The sequence below is a fragment of the Podarcis pityusensis genome (assembly GCF_964106645.2).
Source record: "Podarcis pityusensis genome assembly, chromosome: 2".
Classification (NCBI taxonomy): Eukaryota; Metazoa; Chordata; class Lepidosauria; order Squamata; family Lacertidae; genus Podarcis; species Podarcis pityusensis.
This window is the reverse complement of record NC_138029.1, coordinates 35075192-35095287: the sequence shown is the minus strand read 5'-3', so window position 1 is coordinate 35095287 and position 20096 is coordinate 35075192. Positions and strand designations below refer to the sequence as shown.

Sequence of the window (20096 nt, the reverse complement as noted above, 5' to 3'; positions counted from 1 at the left end):
CCAATACAATAACACCTGCGCACAGCTGATAGCTGGCGGCACTTGACACCTGGCTCTTCCATAGTGATGGACAAACATAACCTACTGCGAAGGTGCCGCAGCAGCCGCTTAAAGGATCAAATGCAGCTCTCCAGAAGCACAGAGAGGGAAAGGTGCACGGACACGATGGCAATGAGATATGCAGAGCTGCACGCAGAGCAGGGGGTGCTCTTCGTGCCAAGAGAAAAAAATGCAGAACACCGTCGCCATGCCTGCAAGGAGTTGTCCTTCTGGCCTCCACATCCATGTGGCTGCAGTGACGCTTAGAATTACACAGTTTGGGCTTGTGATGTAGAATCCAGTGGCTTTCTCAGAATCCTAAGAATGTCAGCCTTACACACACACACACACACGTGTGTATTTAGCACTCATGATTGCTTTCCCCCCCTTGCTGTTTTCCCTTGTCTCCTGTTATATGTCACCATCTGATAGTTACAGTGTAAGGCTCATCTCCTCTGTGAATATAGGAATCATTTGTCATGGCAAGCTAAAAGCATCCTCCAATTGTGGATTCTCTGGACAGTTTGGGATTCCTGTTATGCTTCTGTACTTTGGATGTATATGATTTTTTTCTCTCTCTCCCCTTGGCTTTGAGCCTGGTGCTTTCTGACCAAGAGTGAATCTGGAGAGGGTTCAGACAGAGCTGGATAACTGGCTTTGGGGACCTCAGGGCAACCAGCTGAGGCCTGGGTGACGTCTCTCGGAAAGGTCAGCCGACCACATCACAGAACGCTCTGGGTCAGTCGCCGGAACACACAACACAAGCCTCAAGCTTTGTAGCTGCTTCCCAGTGAGAGGCCAGCCTGGCCTTGTGGTCTCAGAAGGCAGCACCACGCCTCTCAAATAGCAGTGTCTGAGGGGAACGACATGCACAGCCCAAGGCCCACATTGTGGCTCTTTGTCCCACAATCCAAAATATCTCCGTGGGAATCTGTTCAACACAGAAGACGGGTTTTAGACAGATGAGGTCACCGGGAGGGTGATATCAAGCCTGCCTTCTTCTTCTGGGCCAAACATTGCAGTATAGAGTTTGAGATAAGCACTGAAGGATGTGGACAACAGGAATGGTATAGTGGTTAGCATGTCGGACTAGGCTCTGGAAGGCCAGAATTCAGATCATGAAGACCTTGGGCCTTTCACTGCCTCTCAGCCTAACAGCCTTGTTGTGAGGATGGAGAGAGGAAGAACCACATACCCCACCTTGAGCTCCTTGGATAAAAAGTGTGGTATAAATTTAATATAATTCCAGGGCAGAATGGAATGGTATGTGAAAAAAGGTATTCAGAGGGAAGAGTCTTCAGAGCTCATTTCCCCCTCATTTGAGGGGATGTGAATTTGCACAAGAATAATCGTCCTTCAGACTCTTGAGCGCCTCCTCACCCCCTTCTGTCTCTCCCTGACTCACACCCACTCCATCTGTATTATTAGCAATCTTTGATGGAGCTTTCTTTAAGTATACAACTGAGCTCTACACACTTTATTTTGTTCGCCCTCAGTTAGGCCATGATTGTGCCGTAAAATTTCCATTTTACAGATTGGGCAACTGAGGCAGAGATAGACCACCCAGCAAGTTCAGGACCGAGCAGGGATTTGATTTCAGCTTTCCCAAAGCAAGCTCAGCACTCTTTTATTTGCTGAATCGCACCAGAATCCATGTAGCAGATAACCCCGCTGCTGAGATTGAATTCTGAAGTCCTGAAGCTTAGAAACAGACCTCCCTTCATCTTCCTCCCCTGCCAATCCCAGTTAAATCCTTTGGCTGAAAGAATGCAAGAACAAAAACCCCTTGCCTAAGTGTTTTGAAAGAAAGAAGCCACCCCCCCCCCCCGAAAAAACAAATTCCTGTGTACATGGAGCAGAGTGGGAGCTGGACTCTCCACCACGGGCTGTGCTCCATAGCCTTGCTATTGTTGCAGACCATGACATCACCGTCTTTGGAGTTTCTTGGGCTCCTCATTTGTTGTAAAGCAATGAAAGACAGATGCCCGCAGTGCTGTGGGGGGGACGGGGATGGAGAGACCCAGAAATTCTTTTTCATACCTTTTGTGAGCCTGGCCTCTCTAGCAGGGAAAGAATCAATAGGGGGACTACAACTAGGCCATTACAGATGACACATCATGAAGGAATTTGGAGGATGTGGTGGCAGTTACGATTGCTGCATGATGATGATGATAATGATAATAATAATTCAATATTTATACCTCGCCTATCTAGCTGGGTTTCCCCAGCCACTTTGGGCAGTTCCCAACAGAATATTAAAAACACAATAAAACATCAAACATTAAAAATTTCCCTCAACAGGGCTGCCTTCAGATGGCTTCTAAAAGTCAAATAGTTATTTATTTCGTTGACATCTGATGGGAGGGCATTCCACAGGGCCAGCGCCACTACCGAGAAGGCCCTCTGCCTGGTTCCCTGTAACCTCACTTCTCGCAGTGAGGGAACCACCAGAAGGCCCTTGGCGCTGGACCTCAGTGTCTGGGCTGAACGATGGGGGTGGAGACGCTCCTTCAGATATATTGGGCCAAGGCCGTTTAGGGCTGTAAGGTCAGCACCAACATTTTGAATTGTGCTTGGAAACGTACTGGGAGCCAATGCAGGTCTTTCAGGACTGGTGTAATATGGTCTCAGTGGCCACTCCCAGTCACCAGTCTAGCTGCTGCATTCTGGATTAGTTGCAATTTCCAGGTCACCTCCATGTTCGGAGACATTATATGTCCAACCAAGGATGTTGGGGACAAACAACATGGCCTGCTTAGGAGTTCCCAAAGGCATCTCCCTTGGTCACTATGGGAAGCAGAAGGCTGGACTGCCGGACAAACCTCGCTCTCCTTGTCCAGTAACTCCATTTCATTGTTCATTACACATCAGATCTGAGATCTCAACTGACCCCTGCTGCATGTTCTGAAATAGCTACACCAAACACAGTTGCTGAAGAGGTTTGCCAAGCTTATTGTGGGTGACCAAGCCCAAAGCTCACCACAAGCTGAATAGCTCAGTCGGTTGAGCATGAGACTCATAATCTCAGGGTTGTGGGTTTGAGCCCTATGCTGGGCAAAAGATTCCTGTATTTCAGGCGGTTGGACTAGATGATCCTTGTGGTCCATTTCAACTGTACAATTCTATGATTTTTGTGATTATGTACTGGGTCCCCACCATACCCTACTCCTTAAGGGGACTTCCCTGCCTTGGCTCATGCTCTCTGGGCTCTATGTTGGCTGTTACTAGTCATTTTTATATATTAAAGTGAGGCTGTACTTGTCATGTACATACTTTGCTTTTTTCCCTCACACAGAGTTACTGGAAAAGGAAGGGAAAGGCACATGTGTGCTATCCAGTTCTTCCTCCTTTTTTCACTGCCCCTTTTCAGATGGCAGGGCCTTGAGAATGCATGCTTCTGTATGCACATGCAGGAAGGATGGAGTCATCCAAGAAGACCAAAGTTGAATGGATAAATCTTCCCCACACCAGGTTAGATTGGGCTTTGCATCCGAGAAAGGTTAGGCTCTATGCCAGAGCTGTGTGGCCGTAACCCTTCTCTGTGCTCAACTCCCACTGCTTCCATAAAGCCTTGGAAGAAGTATACTTAGAACTCCTCCACCTCCTTGCTCTGCTACTCTAGGGACAGCTTGTGCCTTGTTTTTTTTGGAGCAGACATAGCATAGGGTTGCCAACGCCGATACAGCGCAGGGCAGCTGTGCCTTTAATCGCAAAAGAGAGAATTTTTTACAGGCTCAGCTTGTTCCACCCAGCATAGAAGTGATACCTACCATTTGCCCCCCTCCCGTCCATTCTGTTAATAAAGCCTATCTGTTGGTAAACCCCACCCTTCAAGCTGGCTTGTTTATTTTTTTTATGGGGCACCTCTTGCGTGAGTTGAAATGTCTAAGTGCTCTCCTTGGTAAGAGGAAGGAGCACTTTTCCCAGTTCTACCCATCCTTGGACGAGAGTTTTGGGTGCGAGAGAGCGAGAGAGCAACTTGGGTGAGAGCTGGTATATTTTGTGTGATTGATAGGAGGGAACTTGTTTTGATATTTTGCATGGTTCTGTTTGTGAATGGTTTCATTGTCTCCCAGTGTTCTTGCATTGTCTGCCAGTGTTATTTTAGTAGAGTGGATGGAGTGATTGGTCCTAAATGGTTGTTGATTGCACAGGATATATTGGAGTTTTTTGGTTCAGGAGGTGTGGGATGACTGGCAGATATAGTATGATCAGTGTAGAAGTAAGGTGAGTATTTGGGCATGATGTTTATGCAGTGTTAGAAGCTGAGATATGAAAGCTAGGAGCTGAATGGCACCTTAAACCTAGGTTATGGGCACAACAATGAAATGTCTAGGCATGCTTTTTTAATAACAAGACTACAAAGCTGAAAACGAATGAACTGCAGCTAAAAAATTATGTTCATTTTTCACACGGTCTAGTCCTTCCCCTGCCCACCCCCCTAATATTCTTAAGAGGGTCTCTTCTCCAGTCTTCAAAAAGTAGCTGGAAGTGGGGAGGCAGAAAAAAGTCCTCCTTTCCTTCCACTCTGCACTTGTAATCCGAAATCTTAGGTGCAGTACTGAACTCAGAAACTGCTCGCGCTAATGAAATTCCTTGTCGCAAAATGTTCCTAGAACAATGGGAGTTTCAAATACTGGATGCATACTGTATATGTGTTCAGGTTGTGCTTGGCAGCAGGGTAGTAATTAGAGAAGGGATTCCTGGTTCTTAAAATGTTTTCAAGATGTGATGCTATGTTTTTGTTTTGGGAGGATTTTACTGTTTTATATTGCATTGTATTATAGCTTTATATTATCTAGTACTGTACAGTCGCTTTTCAGTTTCACTGCTTGCTGTATAAGTATTTGTTGCTTAGAGACTGTTTTAGTCTTATGTCGTGAGCCACCCTGAGATTTACAGATGTAGGACAGTATACAAATTTAATAAATAATAATAATAATAAAACAAAGCAGTTTGTAAATATATGAATATTAAATATCCAATACAGGTCTCACAATTTTTACACTGCAGCATCATTGGGCATTTAGTACACAGCTTGGTGTGGAAAAGACCATGTAATGCCTTAGTTTGAAATCAGATGTGTTCTGCTGTTACACACATGGTAAAAATGGGGGGGGGGGGTGTTTTTTAAAAAAGACACCACAAATGCTTGGCGTTTCTGCCACTAGAGGGAGCTCTTGCAATCTTGTTGTGTAAAGACTGTCTGATCATATTTCCTTGAACCATGATGCCTTGCCCCTGAAATATGTGGTCGTTCTTTATTATTTGGGGACAGAAGCCCACCTTGTAGATTCGGTAAAGTCACATTAGTAATATATTTGCAGCGCCAAGCCTATGCATCTCTAACCAGAAGCAAGCCCCGCTGAGCTCAGTGGGAATTTCTCCAAGGTTAAGCACGCACAGGATTGCAGCCTTAAACTTCATTTTGAGCTGGGCTAACAGAGAGGCATTAGAGGGAGTGGCAGTAGGGAGTGTTATTTTTAAATCAGCAAGCCCCCTCACAGTTGTAGTTGTCCATCTGTCCTGGATCCTATTGTACGAAGCTGGGTTCTGTTTGTTTGTTTTCGGTTTCCAAAGCTTCCAGGCACATGCTGGGTCTGAGAGTTTTGACAGACTGCTGCGTGTTCTCACCACCCGCATTTCCTGGCTGCTCAGTCCCACCGTTCCCCTCCTTTGTTCCGTGAGTTCCACCCAGTCCCTGCTCATCTGGTGGAAATGGATGCGAAGGATATGGCCGTGCTGAGTGAAAAGATGTTTCTGTTCAACACACAATCTCAGTGTCTGATTTGCTCCCATTCCTATGGCAAAATATGAGTCTGTTCACTAGGGTGGTCATATGCAGAAGGAGAGGGAATTTCATCAGGTGTAACCTATGGAAGATAAGCACGATAAAATTCCTGTTCTACACAGCTATTAAAGGTTCAGGGGCCCTTCTTCCCTTCTGCCTTTTGTCACCCTTTTGTGAAATATGTGGAGAAACGCATCAGGAGTGAATGCAGTCATTGATTTCCATGTTAACTGATCTCTCAGGACTAGTGCAAGAATAGAAATCAAATTATAAAGCTATTTAAATACTGAAGAAATGTATTTTATAAAAAATTTTTATAATACACCAACATTACTAGTAATTAGATCGCAAATATTCTACCCAATAACATTTATTATTTCTGTAAGTATATAAACCATTGTTTATAAAACTGTAGGGTTTGCATTCTTTTAAAAATCCTTCCCTCCTCTCTACCCCCATTCAAAAATTTCCCCCACTTGTCTCTCATTATATAAGGTCCTTGGAGTCATGGCAGCTGAGTTCTGTCCTCAGATCCCTGCGCTAGACTTTTTTCTCTGTGATTTGGAACAAACCATTTCATCTTCCCCCCTCCCTCCCACTGTCCCAATTTACCCATAAGTAAAACGAGGGCAAGTTCTGTGCCTTCCCTTCCCAAGAGGGATTTAAATTTTCACTCATTAATTCATGTTTTATCAAGGATTTTTGAAAGCCTTGATGGAAGCTCCCAGAAAAACTCTAGGCCCATATGCAAACAGCCCTTTTCTCACACTGTTAACTCCTTCTGAAAGCATATAAATGACCGAGTACCACAACAGCCTTCAAGAATGCTAACGGCATCTATAGTTATGTGTTCTTGGGATGGCGTAACAGGCCAGACCCCTGTACTGGACCTTGTTTCCACACAGCTAATAACCTATAGGAAAGATCTGAAAAGTCCTAGGATGCTGTCAGATGTGTATAGTTGCCATCTTTATTTGCTTGGTTTTTCCCAACAGAGGCTCTCTGCCTTTAATATCTAAATGACACCCAGAAATTATACAAGCAGAGCGTTCCCCACCATGGCTCCTCCGTGCTAGTGAAAGCTGCGCCTGTTGAATAATAGCATGTCATGCTACTGTTAGCGATGAAGAAAGGTGTCTGTATCCTTTCAGCCTTTTGCCACTCCCTTTGTTGTGGGTCCTCACAGCCTTAGGTGATCTACTTTCCTTTCCCCCCAACTTATCCAGCCAGTGCATCAATGTGAGGTCTGGCTGGGGCAACCCTGCCACTTCTATCTACCACAGGGATGGGCGACCTGTGGCCCTCCAGATGTTAGATTACAACATCTCCCATCATTCCTGACCATTGCCCATGATGATTGGGGCTGTTGGGAAATGGAGTCCAATGTCGCTGCTCTGTTGTCACCCTCCTCTGAAAAAGCACATGGAAAGGGATCTCAAGCAACCCGAGTCACTCTGCTGGAAGCCTCTCTTTTTTCGCCCCAGCTAGGCTCTTATGTCTTTGACAACTGGGTGCTAAGCAGAAATTCAGATGATGACGCTTTCCTCCTGCGTTCGGCTTATCCTTAGAGAGAATCCTGCAGAGCGGCAAGCCTGCTTATTAGAATCCAGGTTGCTTACATGAAAGATGAGCCTTCTCCACATAAAACCTCAGCATTTACCACTTGGGTTGCATTGCAAAGTATAAGCTGCATCTCTCTTTTTAATGCCTTGGATGTGCATGAATAGGAAAGGGGGGGGGATGCCCATTTATTTCAAAAGGAACCCCAGAGAGCACATCCACTGTGGAAGGGCAGGGCGCTTTTACCCAGTCACATCTCAGGCATATGAATGATTGCAGAGCACTTTGAAGATGGAAAAAGTCCTTAAAAGGCCTAATTATTCCGATTCTGTTTAGACCTCCCCGGTTTCTGTTCCGCAAGGCTGACAATGTCAGCTGAGTTTGTCACGCACGTTTGTGCAATCAGCTCCTTAATCGGTTTTGCATTAATACACCTATTTACAAAACATTTTGATTAGCTGAAGGAAGGCCACAATGATGCCGGTTTTTCTTTTCAGCCTATATTTGCATATGTCAATGAGCCCACCTCTTGTTCAGACTCCCTCATCTCTCCTGTGGGGGGTCCAGAAGCTCCCCCTCTATGCAGTGCATCTTTTTCTCCCAGCCAGCGTCTTCCAGGCAACCGGAGCAGAGCTCCTGACAAGAAGCTGAACTCCAAAGGGCTGGAAGAAATCTGGATGCAGATCACACCAAATCCACAATAGCGAGCCTGGGAAGCTCTTAGCAGAAACTTGCATAAGCACCGATGAGGAGTTGGGCTGTGAGGCATTTGCTGCAGATGGTACAATTGTGGGAGCCTCCGGCCTTCCTTTATCATACCCTGATACCCTTCACCTCCGCTTGAACTAACTCAGTGGCTTGGGCTGAGATGCTAGTAGCGCCTCACTGCTTTCTGTATTCTTAATTTGGTGTTCTGGTGCACTGCCAACCAGACGTGCAAGAAAAAATCCAGGAAATGGTGTACACTATTTCTCCTGGGACATCCTATCACTGATTGTGAAGCCAGTTGTGGACACAGACATCTCGCAGCCACCTTCCTGTTATGTTGAAAATGAGAACTATGCAGATGTGCCCTTATTCATTTTGCTCACTTTGGTTGCTGGGAATATAAGAACAGCCTGTCTGGATGGCTCAGACCAGAGGTCAGGCTAGTCCAGCATTCTGTCTCTAAACAACGAATTTGCCAGTCAGTTTGGCTATGACAAGAAGTCAGAGAAATGCATATAGTAGTTCTAGGTCCTACCATTACCACAGAAACAGTTTGCTTTTCCAGTTTTCAGGAGCTTCCTTGTACTTCAGTACCACAGAGGAGTTGCAGCTACACCATAACAAACCTTCGGGGTGAGGGTGCATCCAAACCTAGGCTGTGAGCCTTAACGTTTAAAGGTACGTTCTGTAGCTCAGAAAGCCAGCAGCTGCAGCTGAAAGCTGAAATAACAGGAAACTTGGCTCTGTAATAGCAGCAGGTAAAATATACTTGCTCAGATGAACAGGCAAGATCAGAAAACTAGTCTCCTAATATTCAAGGCTTGGTCAGTCAGAAGCTTCATGGATTGCCTGCCAGTCATAGAGACGATATTGCCTTCTGTGTCCTGTGCCTGAGGAAGTTTACATTAGTTTACAGGACTATGAGTTTACCACCTCATACAGTGGTACCGCTGGTTATGAACTTAATTTGTCCTGAAGGTCTGTTCTTAACCTGAAACCATTCTTAACCTGAGGTACCACTTTAGCTAACGGGGCCTCCTGCCGCCGTGTGGCGGCAGCGGCAGCGCAATTTCTGTTCTCATCCTGGGGCAAAGTTCTTAATCCGAGGTAGTACTTCCGGGTTAGTGGAGTCTGTAACCCGAAGTGTTTGTAACCCGAGGTGTTTGTAACCTGAGGTACCACTGTATTATGATGTAACTAGTTGAAACCCCAGAGCTCCTTCACACCTCTGAGGAGTTTCTGCTATCACCCAGGTACCCTCTATCCCCTTCTCTTTCTTCCCCTCACAGCCTTGTTTGCGGTGCCTGTCCAAGCAGGCTTCCATTTGCTTCTAGCGAGGCCGTCCTGGAACAGGACAGAGCAGTGGGTAATATGAGACTATAAAACTGAACTGAAAAGTACCACAGGAACTTGGGGTGACCGCTGAGGAAATGCTGGAGAAGAGTCCTCTTGCCAATCATAATTCTCTGTCTTCATGAAAAGTGATTCCAATGTACATCCAGACATCTAGACTTGCATTGATCCCATGCACAGTTACTCAGGATTGTTTAGGATTGTTGCTGTGTGAAGTTAATGCCTTAAACCTTTTTGTAATATGGAACAGGGTCAATGTGTCCACTTAGTTGGGGAAGTAAGGAAAAGAGTCATGAAAGCCAAAGGCTATATTCGCAGCTAGAAACCCAAAGGTGTAGCCGAAACTGACAAATCCTTGGTGGCCTAGGGTGCAGGTCCTGGGGATCAGAGAGTGCCTGTTATTCCAGATACTGTGCAATGTATCTTCACAGTACAGTGGTACCTCGGGTTACATACGCTTCAGGTTACATACGCTTCAGGTTACAGACTCCACTAACCCAGAAATAGTACCTTGGGTTAAGAACTTTGTTTCAGGATGAGAACAGAAATTGTGCTCCGGCGGCAGCAGGAGGCGCCATTAGCTAAAGTGGTGCTTCAGGTTAAGAACAGTTTCAGGTTAAGAATGGACCTCCGGAACGAATTAAGTACTTAACCCGAGGTACCACTGTACATTGCAGTATAGATCTTCATTCTCAGCAGACTCTTCGGAGCATCCTCCGTAAAAGTGACTAGTTAAAGCTAGAACTGAGTTGAAACAACTAACTTGTTTTTTTTTAGAACAACACACAATTGTGTCATTATGTAGCACCAGAACATTCTAGGGTATTTTGATGTCTTCTTGTCCCACATTAGAGAGTTGCTCATTAATTACCTTATAAACTGCATAATATCACATGATACTAATTACAGACATCATCGCTAGCCAGTAGTTGTTGGATCAACAGGAACAGCAGCAGTGAGGGCATCTTCTCTCCTCCCTCTTCATTCAGGACTTTTCCACCATTATTTTTATTTAAGTCATCTAAAAGGGGGTGCATATTCAAGAAAAGAAAAGAAGCTATGCTTTTGAATTTGTTTCTTAAGATAAAAATATACATGTATACACACACACACACACACACACACACACACACAAATAGCTCACCCAAAGTTAAACTAGTAATACTGCTTGTTCACAAATGTCCTTTTTCGTTGTTGATTCCCTGTTACTCTGCAACTGAATTCCCAAATAAATGACCTCGTTATTATGTGGAAGAAAAGAATTAAATTGGCTTCACTCTAAGGCAGAGGGAATCTTAAATTGATTCAGCCGGGTTTAGACATGCAGAATGTCTCTCTTTATTGTGGAGACTTCCTCAGACCCCATACTATCTAGAAATTTGGAGCTTGGGCAAGGTGAAAAGAATGTCAGACAAATACAATTGCTGCATTCACAACCTCTGGACCCGCCGTCCCCTGACTATGGCGCAAAAATGCCAGCCATCTGGTCCGTAGGCTTTTCACTGGCAGTGGGTAAGTTGCAGGGAGGCGGAAGCAGAATGCCCCAGCGCTGCACTTTTCTGGGCACCAGACTATAAATGGGAGCATTCCCAGACTGGAGTTGAGGGTACTGACCCATTGCCCAACAGCAATGGGGATAGAGGCTTTTGCCCCTTGGTTCTGTGGATGTAGAATAAACAACTGAACAGATTCTGGAGATGGGGATGTTTTGGCAGCAGCTATGCTGGGGAAAGGGGAAGATAAGAATGAAGCTAATACTAAGCTGGTGCCCATGGAGACGGGTATATGGAAAGCAATGTTAAAGGATTTGGAAAGAAGAAGAGGCTGAAGGGATGGGTCAGGCGCTGTCCTGTGCACAGCAAGGTTAGTCTGGAGGTTTTGGGAGAGGGACCAGTCCACTTCCTTCTGCAAGTAGATGGACTGGTTCAAGAGGAAACTTCTGTGTGCAGACAGATTCAGACATAGGAGCCTAGGATTTCTCATTACTCTTAGGAAGCTGAACCTATTTTTGCAGGATGGCCAGGATCTGTTCCTGAGACTATCTGAAAAAGCAAGGAAATTTGTTAATGTATGCAAAAAGAGACAGGGAGGGGGAGAAAGACTGCATTGAGAATCTCTCCTTATTTCATATATTACAGCAAATCCAGCCTTTATGACAGAAATCAATCACTGTCCTATTCTTGGAAGCATCTTTTAATGCGCTAGTTCCAAACTAGTGCCAGAGACAGGATACTGGGCGTGTGCCCTCAGAGTGGCTTTTCTGATAATATTTACATTTTGTGCAGACAATTTTCTGACAGAACCAGCCATTGCTTGCAGTCAGATAGCTTCTCCCCGATGTCTCTAAAGAACGGAGAGTTGCAGATTCCTATTTGCAGCCATTGCTGAATGTTTATTGAAAAATCTGTATTCAGCCTGATTCCATTATTCATCTGTGTCCTGAAATGACACTTTTCCTGCTCTTTTTCTCTAGAACTCTTGGGATCAACTAAACGGCTGAATGTGAACTACCAAGATGTGGATGGGTATGTACTAATCCAATTAAATTGTGACAAAAGTGTTGGATGGGTTGGAGGGACGTGCGGTGAATGTGTTGCAGAACAAGCGATAAAGGTTTAACAGTTACTGCCCTCTTCAATTACAAGCCAGGGCACTATAGGGGTTCTGTCCTCCTGCTCTGTCATTGCCTCCCTGTGTGACCACAGACCAGTACACTATTTGCTAGGAATCCAACAGCCAAGAATGGACCAAGAAGTCCATTCCTTAAAGTACTACAAGACTTATCCTCCCTTGTAATGCTGGTGGTCAACAAAAGAGGTTTAAAGATTCTCTCAAGGCAAATCTTTTTTTAAAAAAATGTAGTATAAGCATCGACAATTGGGAAACACTGGCCTGTGAGTGCTCCAATTGGAGAACAGCCTTTACCAAAGGTGTTGTGGACTTTGAAGACGCATGAACTCAGGACGAAAGGGAGAAACGTGCTAAGAGGAAGGCATGCTTGGCAAACCCTCACCATGATCAATTTGCGTCCGGAAACCAATGTCCCTACTGTGGAAGGATGTGTGGATTCAGAATTGGCCTCCACAGTCACTTACGGACTCACTGTGAAGACCGTGTTCATGGCCGACCATCTTACTTGGCTACGAGTGATCACCAAATAAGACAGTTTGCAGGCATCAGAAGATTTCAGGACTGCAGCTGTAAGGAAGAGCAGGCCGAGACATTTTGCTGCCTGAGGTGGAACAGCAAATGGTTCACACACCCCTCCCCCAAGTCAAATTTCATAGTATCCTAGGCCAGCTAAGATATTTTGGCACCCGAGGCAGAAAATCCCACAAGTACTTCCCCCCTCCTTGTATTAAAATATAATAATATATTCAATAACTAACCATGTCTTGCCCTTTTATGACACCCCAAATCAGTTGTTTTAGGTGATCACCTCACTTTGCCTAATGGTTGAGCAGGCCATGGCTGTGAAGGCACCTACTCAGGGAGGCAATTGCTCCTTAGCTGCTAAGAAAGATATTCTCTGCTAACCCACTCTTGAAAAAGTACAGTAGCATCCCAGAACACTGACAAGCAATCACAGTGGATTAAGGTCATAGTGTGCATTACAATTTAGCTTATGCTGCTTAACTAGTGGTATAAGTTCCTGTATTTCTGTTCCTATAGCAGTGATATTACTTTCCCTCATTTTTATCAGCACGTACAGCAAAATGTTTTCTCCCCAGTGGTTGTCTTCCCATCCCATCTGCTTCCCCAGCCAATTATTGTAACAGGGACATTGCATCTAACTCCCACAGATTTCCAAATGGATGTTGAAGTGAATGGGGCTTTGTCAAGACTTCAGGCCCATGGCAGAGTCCTAGCCAGGAAGGAGTACATCAGATTCTCAGCCAGGACAGTTTCAGATAAACAGCTGTATCATGGGAGTATCCAAGAAATATGGTTTAGAAGCTTATCAGAATCTGATATCCAGATCTTTCCATCCACACTGCATTTTGTAGTCCTGGAACAGGCAAAATTCAGAACCATTAGGCAGAGCGAAGGATATTACAATGCGGAGATAACTTCTCTCCCTTGAATGTCAACATGACACTCAAGTAAGGCTTTCCCTGCCCCTGCCCCTGTTGAATTTCTGCCTGTTTTGTAGCTGCCAGAGAGAAACACGGTGGCAGCCCTAACACAGTAGTATTATAACAGTCACATTATGGGGCTTAGTTGCAGCCCCCATAGGGTAGAAGATTTCCTTTTTATTGTTTGTTTTAATGAAATGGGGAATTTTAACCAGCACTGGCAGGCTGCCTCTAAGTGCTTTGGGGACCCACACATGTTGCCCGCCCCTGCTAGGCAAAATGGCAATACAGCTTCCCAAACCCTATTCATCGGAGCTCTTTGGGCCTGCCTCTTTGGTGGGCACCATGCCCTTTCAGTCTCCTGGCTGCAAGGACCCATTCTTCCCACCGAGAGGTTACCGTGGGGATAATTGGAACACCCAGGCCTGCAGCAGAAGCCCAGCATGAGGTGACTGCTAGCTGGCTGCCTGCGGCTAAGGAAAAGACCTCTCCTGTGGGTCCTGTCATTATTCCCTGGGGGAGTTTCCCCCTGGTACTTTGCCCTGAAGTGGCTGCTATTATTCACCCCTCCAATTCAGGCAGGCTCCTCTGAGAGGTGAATGGGACAACCACTTCCAATCCGCTACGGCAATCCCCTCACAGCCTAGCCGTTCCAGGGGTCGGCTCGCGGCTTAAGCTTGCCCTCCACACTCTTCCAGCCTTATTGCTGCTTGGAAGGCTTCGGCCTTTCCCTTGCCATGGGGGCTTGGTTCCCGTGGGCTCGGAGCCTGCCCCAGCCCTTTTGAATGAATGAAACCAGCACTGAGCAAGTGGAAGAAGGGAGCTGGCTGTGTGTGTGTGTGTGTGTGTGTGTGTGTGTAGGGCAGCCTGAGGAGGGGGGGAGAGACTGGATAAACAAGCCTCTTTCACAAGCCAGAAACACAGGGTCTATTCATTCTCACAGGCCTCACACACTCAGGATAGTAGGAGAGCCATGCTGGGAGAGAGACTGCCATTAGTCTAGGCAGGCTAAGAAAGGTGGGACAGGGGAGGAGAAAGACACTGTGTCTGGGAATAGCTTGTCATCCGTCCCCAGACCAGAGACCACAGTGTTAGGGTTTTGTGTCTCTTCCACACACACACCCGCCTCCATCCCCTGCAAGTTGTAAACTCGTCAGGCCTACCCTTGCTTATGGATCTTTCCATGCTATTCTTAAATAGCATAGTTTGGGGCACAGCTCCAAAAAGGACCTTTGTGAATTTTAAGAGCTGCGTAAAGAGGGAGAAGTTCAACACAAGCATCTTGCCATTTTAGAAAAGGGGCAGTGATGAGAAAAGCTGGCAGAACTTTTCCTTGCATGCCAGTTATTTAAGAAAAAAAGAATTAGGAGAACTCCTATAAGCTGGGCATCAGTAGACGTAAAACACCTTGTTGTAGTCAACTCCGTCTCTTGTCATACAAGGAATATATGTTTGATACCATTCCAGACAAAGGGAATATCGAGGCACAAATGGGAAACTTGCTCAGAGCCAATTGAACTCAACTAAGTTACTGTGTGCACGGAACAAGATCTGCTCACACAACAAATCTCTCCCACCACACTTGGTAGCTGCACCCACTAAATGTGCTCTGAAGGGTTAGAGGGTTGCAACTCAGAAGAGGTCTCATTGCATGAGTGTGCATCATTTCATGCACACATATTTATATTTATAACACTTAATTGCCAAAGTGGCTTCTAAGCAGTTTAAAAGCATGAAACCAATCACAAAATATATTAGAGATGAAAGGAAATTGTTCTGTGTTTCCCAGAACAATGGTAGGAGAACCTTCCCACCTACAAAGGTATACATAGTGAGGTCTCAGAAGAGAAGAGAAAAGAGAAAAGTTTTGTGAGCTTCTCGTTTACAGGGAAATGTAAGAAAGGGAAATGTGTTGTCAAGCATTTTGGGGTTGTCTAGCCAGCACTTGAAAACGGCAGACAACAGCAGCTCACAAAGAACTGGGGGATGCCAGATCTCACTTATTTTAAGACAGGATTCTTATTTTAAAGAGCTGTCCCTGACTTTGTAAACTAACAGCAGATGTCTGTTATTTCAGAATATCTTTTAAAAACCCTGAAACTTCAGCTTCTTTCATTTTGGTCTAACAAGCCTGGGAAGATACAAAACAGTAATGGCTGTTAAACTTACACAAACGTGAATTACAAATGCCTCCTCAAACAGAATGCTCTGTACGCTTCAAAGAAAGCTTACCTGCTTTTGTACAATAGAAGTTTGTACAATAGTATGACATATCAGCTTGCATGTTTCATAGCTCTTATTTCCTCTTCCAAACTTAGCAACAGATGTCTATACCAAATGTTCGGGAGCAGGCAAGGGCGGAAACACATTGATCTGAGAAAGGAAGCAGGGAAATCAAATTGCCAGCTTCGTACCTTTAAAGTGGAAGGCGTTTGACAAGCTGCAGCCGGACAACCCTGAATGTGCAGTGACCTAGCCCTGTTCACGCTTGTCGCTTTTCTTCTCGTGCCTAAGAATGGTCATTCTTTCGGATTGGCCATTTTTATAAAGCTCCAGGAATGTGGAGGTGGTTGAAGAGCATGTAGAGTAGAAGCAATATCGTTTGACTCACTCAGGAAAAACTCTTACCACAGCTAAAATTCTTGGACACATTAGAGAAAGAAGATGGTGAAGAGTTCCCTCCTCAGCAGATTCAGAGGATTGGGAGTGTCATGCAAGCCACTTTTCTTTTTTTTTTTAATGTCCACAAGGGAAGCTGTTTTTGCCTTGCTGCAGCAAAAATAACAAAGGCCTCTATAAAAGTGACAAATTTATTATGACATAAGCTTCCATGACCTATAGCCTGCTTCATGGTGTTATCCTTAGTGTACATGTAGATGCTAACTGAGAGTAACACTTCGTGCACCTGATGATGTGGAGTCCATGTATGTGGCTAACCTGTAGCCCTGTGGACGTTACTGCACTGCAGCTCCCATCAGCCCCGACCATTGGCCATGCTGGTTGGGGTTGATGGGAGCCTAACTGACTTCTTGTGAAGATAGAATGGTTGGGGAGCTGGGAGAGCCATATAAGATAACCCACTCTTATACTAAACATCTGAAGGGCCACAGGCCTCATCCCTGGCTTATGCCATAATGAATTTGTTCGTCTTTCAGGTGCTACAAAAACCATTGAGGTTTTTATTTATTATATTTATCTCCCTCTCTTTCCCCAAGGAATATTGGGTTATTTTATATGGCTCCACCACCAGCCCGACCATTTTATCTTCACAGGAAGTCAATAAGGTGGTTTACACTGAGAAAAGATAAAGGGACGCGGGTGGCACTGTGGTCTAAACCACTGAGCCTCTTGGACTTGCTGATTGGAAGTCCGGTGGTTCAAATCCCCACGACGGAGTGAGCTCCCTTTGCTCTGTCCTAGCTCCTGCCAACCTAGCAGTTCAAAAGCAAATCAGACTCTGAATAGAGATTGGACTTAACCATCCAGGAGTCCTTTACCTGTGTTCCCTATTCAGAGCCAGGCTGGCCACTTTGAACAACTGAGAGTCACACAGTAATGGCACAAAAGCTGACAGCAGAGCACCTGTAACCACATGCACAGCTTATTGTCTCTAGCCACCCACCATGTGGCTAAACCTAGCAATACCAACACTCCCCACCATGTGGGAAGCTTGTATGAGGCAGTGTGGCTGTGGTGGTTAGAGTGTTGGGCTATGGGGCTGGACATACATTGGCCCACACAGGGTCTCCTTGCCCTGGTGAAATTAGGCTTTAAAGCAGCATTCAATTGTGGCCAATAGACTGTTGTGTATGTGTGTGTTTTCCACAACAGTTTCTCCAGTTAACAAATGTGTCTGCGGGCCCAAAAAGACTGGCAGTCCCTGGGCCTGGGACACTCAGCTTCAAATCCGCACTCTGCTGCAAAGCATTCTGGCTGTCCTTGGCCTCAGCCTAAGCCTTGGTCTTAACCTAAGGTAAAGGTAAAGGACCCCTGGACAGTTAAGTCCAGTCCAAGGCAACTATGGGGTTGCAGCGCTCATCTTGCTTTCAGGCCGAGGGAGCCAGTGTTGGTCCACAGACAGCTTTCCAGGTCATGTGGCCAGCATGACTAAACTGCTACTGGTGCATGGAGAACCCGTGCCGAGTGCCAGAGCACACGAAAATGCCGTTTACCTTCCTGCCGCAGCGGTACCTATTTACTTGCACTGGCATGCTTTCAAACTGCTAGGTTGGCAGAAGCTGGGACAGAGCAATGGGAGCTCACCAATGTCACACGGATTCGAACCGCTGACCTTCCGATTGGCAAGCCCAAGAGGTTCAGTGGTTTAGACCACAGCCCCACCCACACCCTTATAAGGAAACTTGGACTGGGCTCTAAGCTAATAAGTCAATTGCTGCTGCTTCTGTCTAAGGATGTTGCTTCCACCCCACTTCTCAGGTTTTCAGCACTACATCATGCAGCCCTGGTTGGAAGCCTGGAACTTATCTCCCTGCTGCTGGAGGCACAGGCCACTGTGGATATTAAGGACATCAACGGTAAGTGAGTTGTTTTGCTTTCTTAGGAGGAGGAAAAAGACCGTCCCTGTTATTGTCCCCAAAAGCCAGAGTGAGGGAATCGCCTGACACTAGCTCTCACTTCATGAAGGAAAAACTGTCTTTTACAAACAGTATGCTGGGGAAGAGTCCTTTCGGGGAAATGCAAGTTATGAATAGTGTTATCGGCAGGAGGTTGCTACTCCCATCTTCTGCTCCAACTAGAATAATGCCACTCATTAAGCCCCTGCCCACCCACCCCCTACAAGAAGGTTTGTATGCTGGGTGCTCAGTGTATTTGTCTTATTTGGCCCAGAGCATCTCATTCTGTGTTTGAATAGTTGCTTTATTATTATTATTATTATTATTATTATTATTATTATTATTATTACATCTTTCTCAAGGGGATTAAGTAGCATTCCATAAAACAGCTGAAACTGTGTTGTTGTTTTTTAAGTGTGGGGGAAACAACTGAAAATAGGTGTTAAAACGATACGTAGTAGACACCTAAGGTATAAACCTTTTTATTCAGCCAGGAAAAGTTGCCACAACAAAATGTCTTCAATTGTTTGCAGAACATTCAGATGGTGGGTGCCCATCAGATTAGTCATTCCCACATTATGCAGCCTGTCTCTGTCTCCCCACAGGAATGCGCCCACTGCACTACGCTGCCTGGCAAGGGAAGGTGGAGCCAGCACGCCTGCTTCTACGAGCAGCTGCTTCAGTCAATATGGCGTCGCTGGATGGGCAGATCCCATTGCACCTTTCGGCGCAATATGGCCACTATGAGGTGGTGAGTGGGGGACCATTTGGAAGGGAAGAGATGAGACTTCTTTTGTTAGTCAGATCCAGATCATGGTGCGCCAGTCCAAAAGCTGTCGGTCTCCCATACCTTGGAGCCCTCATAATGATCTAACATGCCTAACACACAACCCACAAAGCAGCTGAACGTTGCAGTGTAGTACTGTCACATTAACACAAGTGCCCAGCACGAAATGCAGTAGAGAGCTGTGGAGTTTCTTCTTGGGAGCTGTAATGGATCACATTCGATCATCTCCTGTCAGAATTTCTAGGTGGGAGAAAGGATAAAAACGGCAGAAAAAAACACCCTGGTCTGAGAAGCAGCAAGTATCTGTATGATGTTTTATCCTGGGCTGAACCCATAAGCAGAGCTGCGTACATGTTGCAGATCAAATGCACTAGGAAAAGGAAAAGGAAAGAGAAGCTGTACATCAAGAATATCTTAAGTTCTGATGACTACAGCAGTGCACATTTATTAAATTTCAATATGATGAGGAAGCAGGGAATAGCTGGCAGAATATGTATGGTATTAAAGGCTTAAATTTTCCGAGCTTTCATCAGACATTGCCACATATTTTCTACTTCTCTGCCCTCTCCTACGGGCTAGAACCTTGCTTTATTTTTATTTTTTACATGGAAGCCTAGATTCTCTGGATACCTGGCATTGTATCAGATACCAGAATCACAGTAAACGTGCAGATTTTTAAAATGTGCACCCCAAAACAATGTTCTTATTACGTGGAACAGACACTTTCCTAGGGGAGGGAGATGAAAATACCACGAGGTGACCTGTACTTTTGTATTACATTAACCTTGGGAAGAACTTGGGGGCTGTCTAGGAAAGGTTTGACTGATACGGATTAGACCTCAGGGATTAGGCCAGCTAGCTGCAGGAGAAGCAGTGGCAGTGGTTTGCTCTGGGTTCCTGGCAGGACCTGTCTTGTACGAGGGATTTGGGTTTGCTCTGCGGAGATCATGAGGAAGCAAGATGTGCAAAGCGTATGACTACTGGCATTTCCAGCTTCACTTCGCTCTTTCCATTCTTCCTGTCTGTCTTGCAGTCAGAGATGCTGCTCCAGCACCAATCCAACCCATGCCTCATCAACAAAGCAAAGAAAACCCCCCTGGACCTGGCCTGTGAGTTTGGAAGGCTAAAGGTAAACAGAAGTAGCCATAGCCACCACCTGCAAGAAAGTCAACTGAGAGCAACGGGGTGTATGCAACACTACTGCTCCT

At 45.5% G+C, this 20096-nt stretch overlaps 1 protein-coding gene across 5 annotated transcripts in view; it reads left to right on the top strand.

Moving 5' to 3' along the window:
* Window positions 1-20096, top strand: part of CASKIN2 (CASK interacting protein 2) — a 99708-nt gene that overhangs the window by 50669 nt on the left and 28943 nt on the right. For 4 of the 5 annotated variants that reach the window (XM_080993594.1, XM_080993593.1, XM_080993596.1 and 1 more), the window contains exons 3-6: window positions 11925-11976; window positions 17965-18062; window positions 18707-18852; window positions 19922-20017. In XM_080993594.1, the coding sequence (XP_080849720.1) occupies window positions 11925-11976; window positions 17965-18062; window positions 18707-18852; window positions 19922-20017 (392 nt within the window). Of the gene's footprint in view, window positions 1-11129; window positions 11315-11924; window positions 11977-17964; window positions 18063-18706; window positions 18853-19921; window positions 20018-20096 lie in introns of those variants that run through there. The other variant, XM_080993597.1, reaches the window with a different exon arrangement.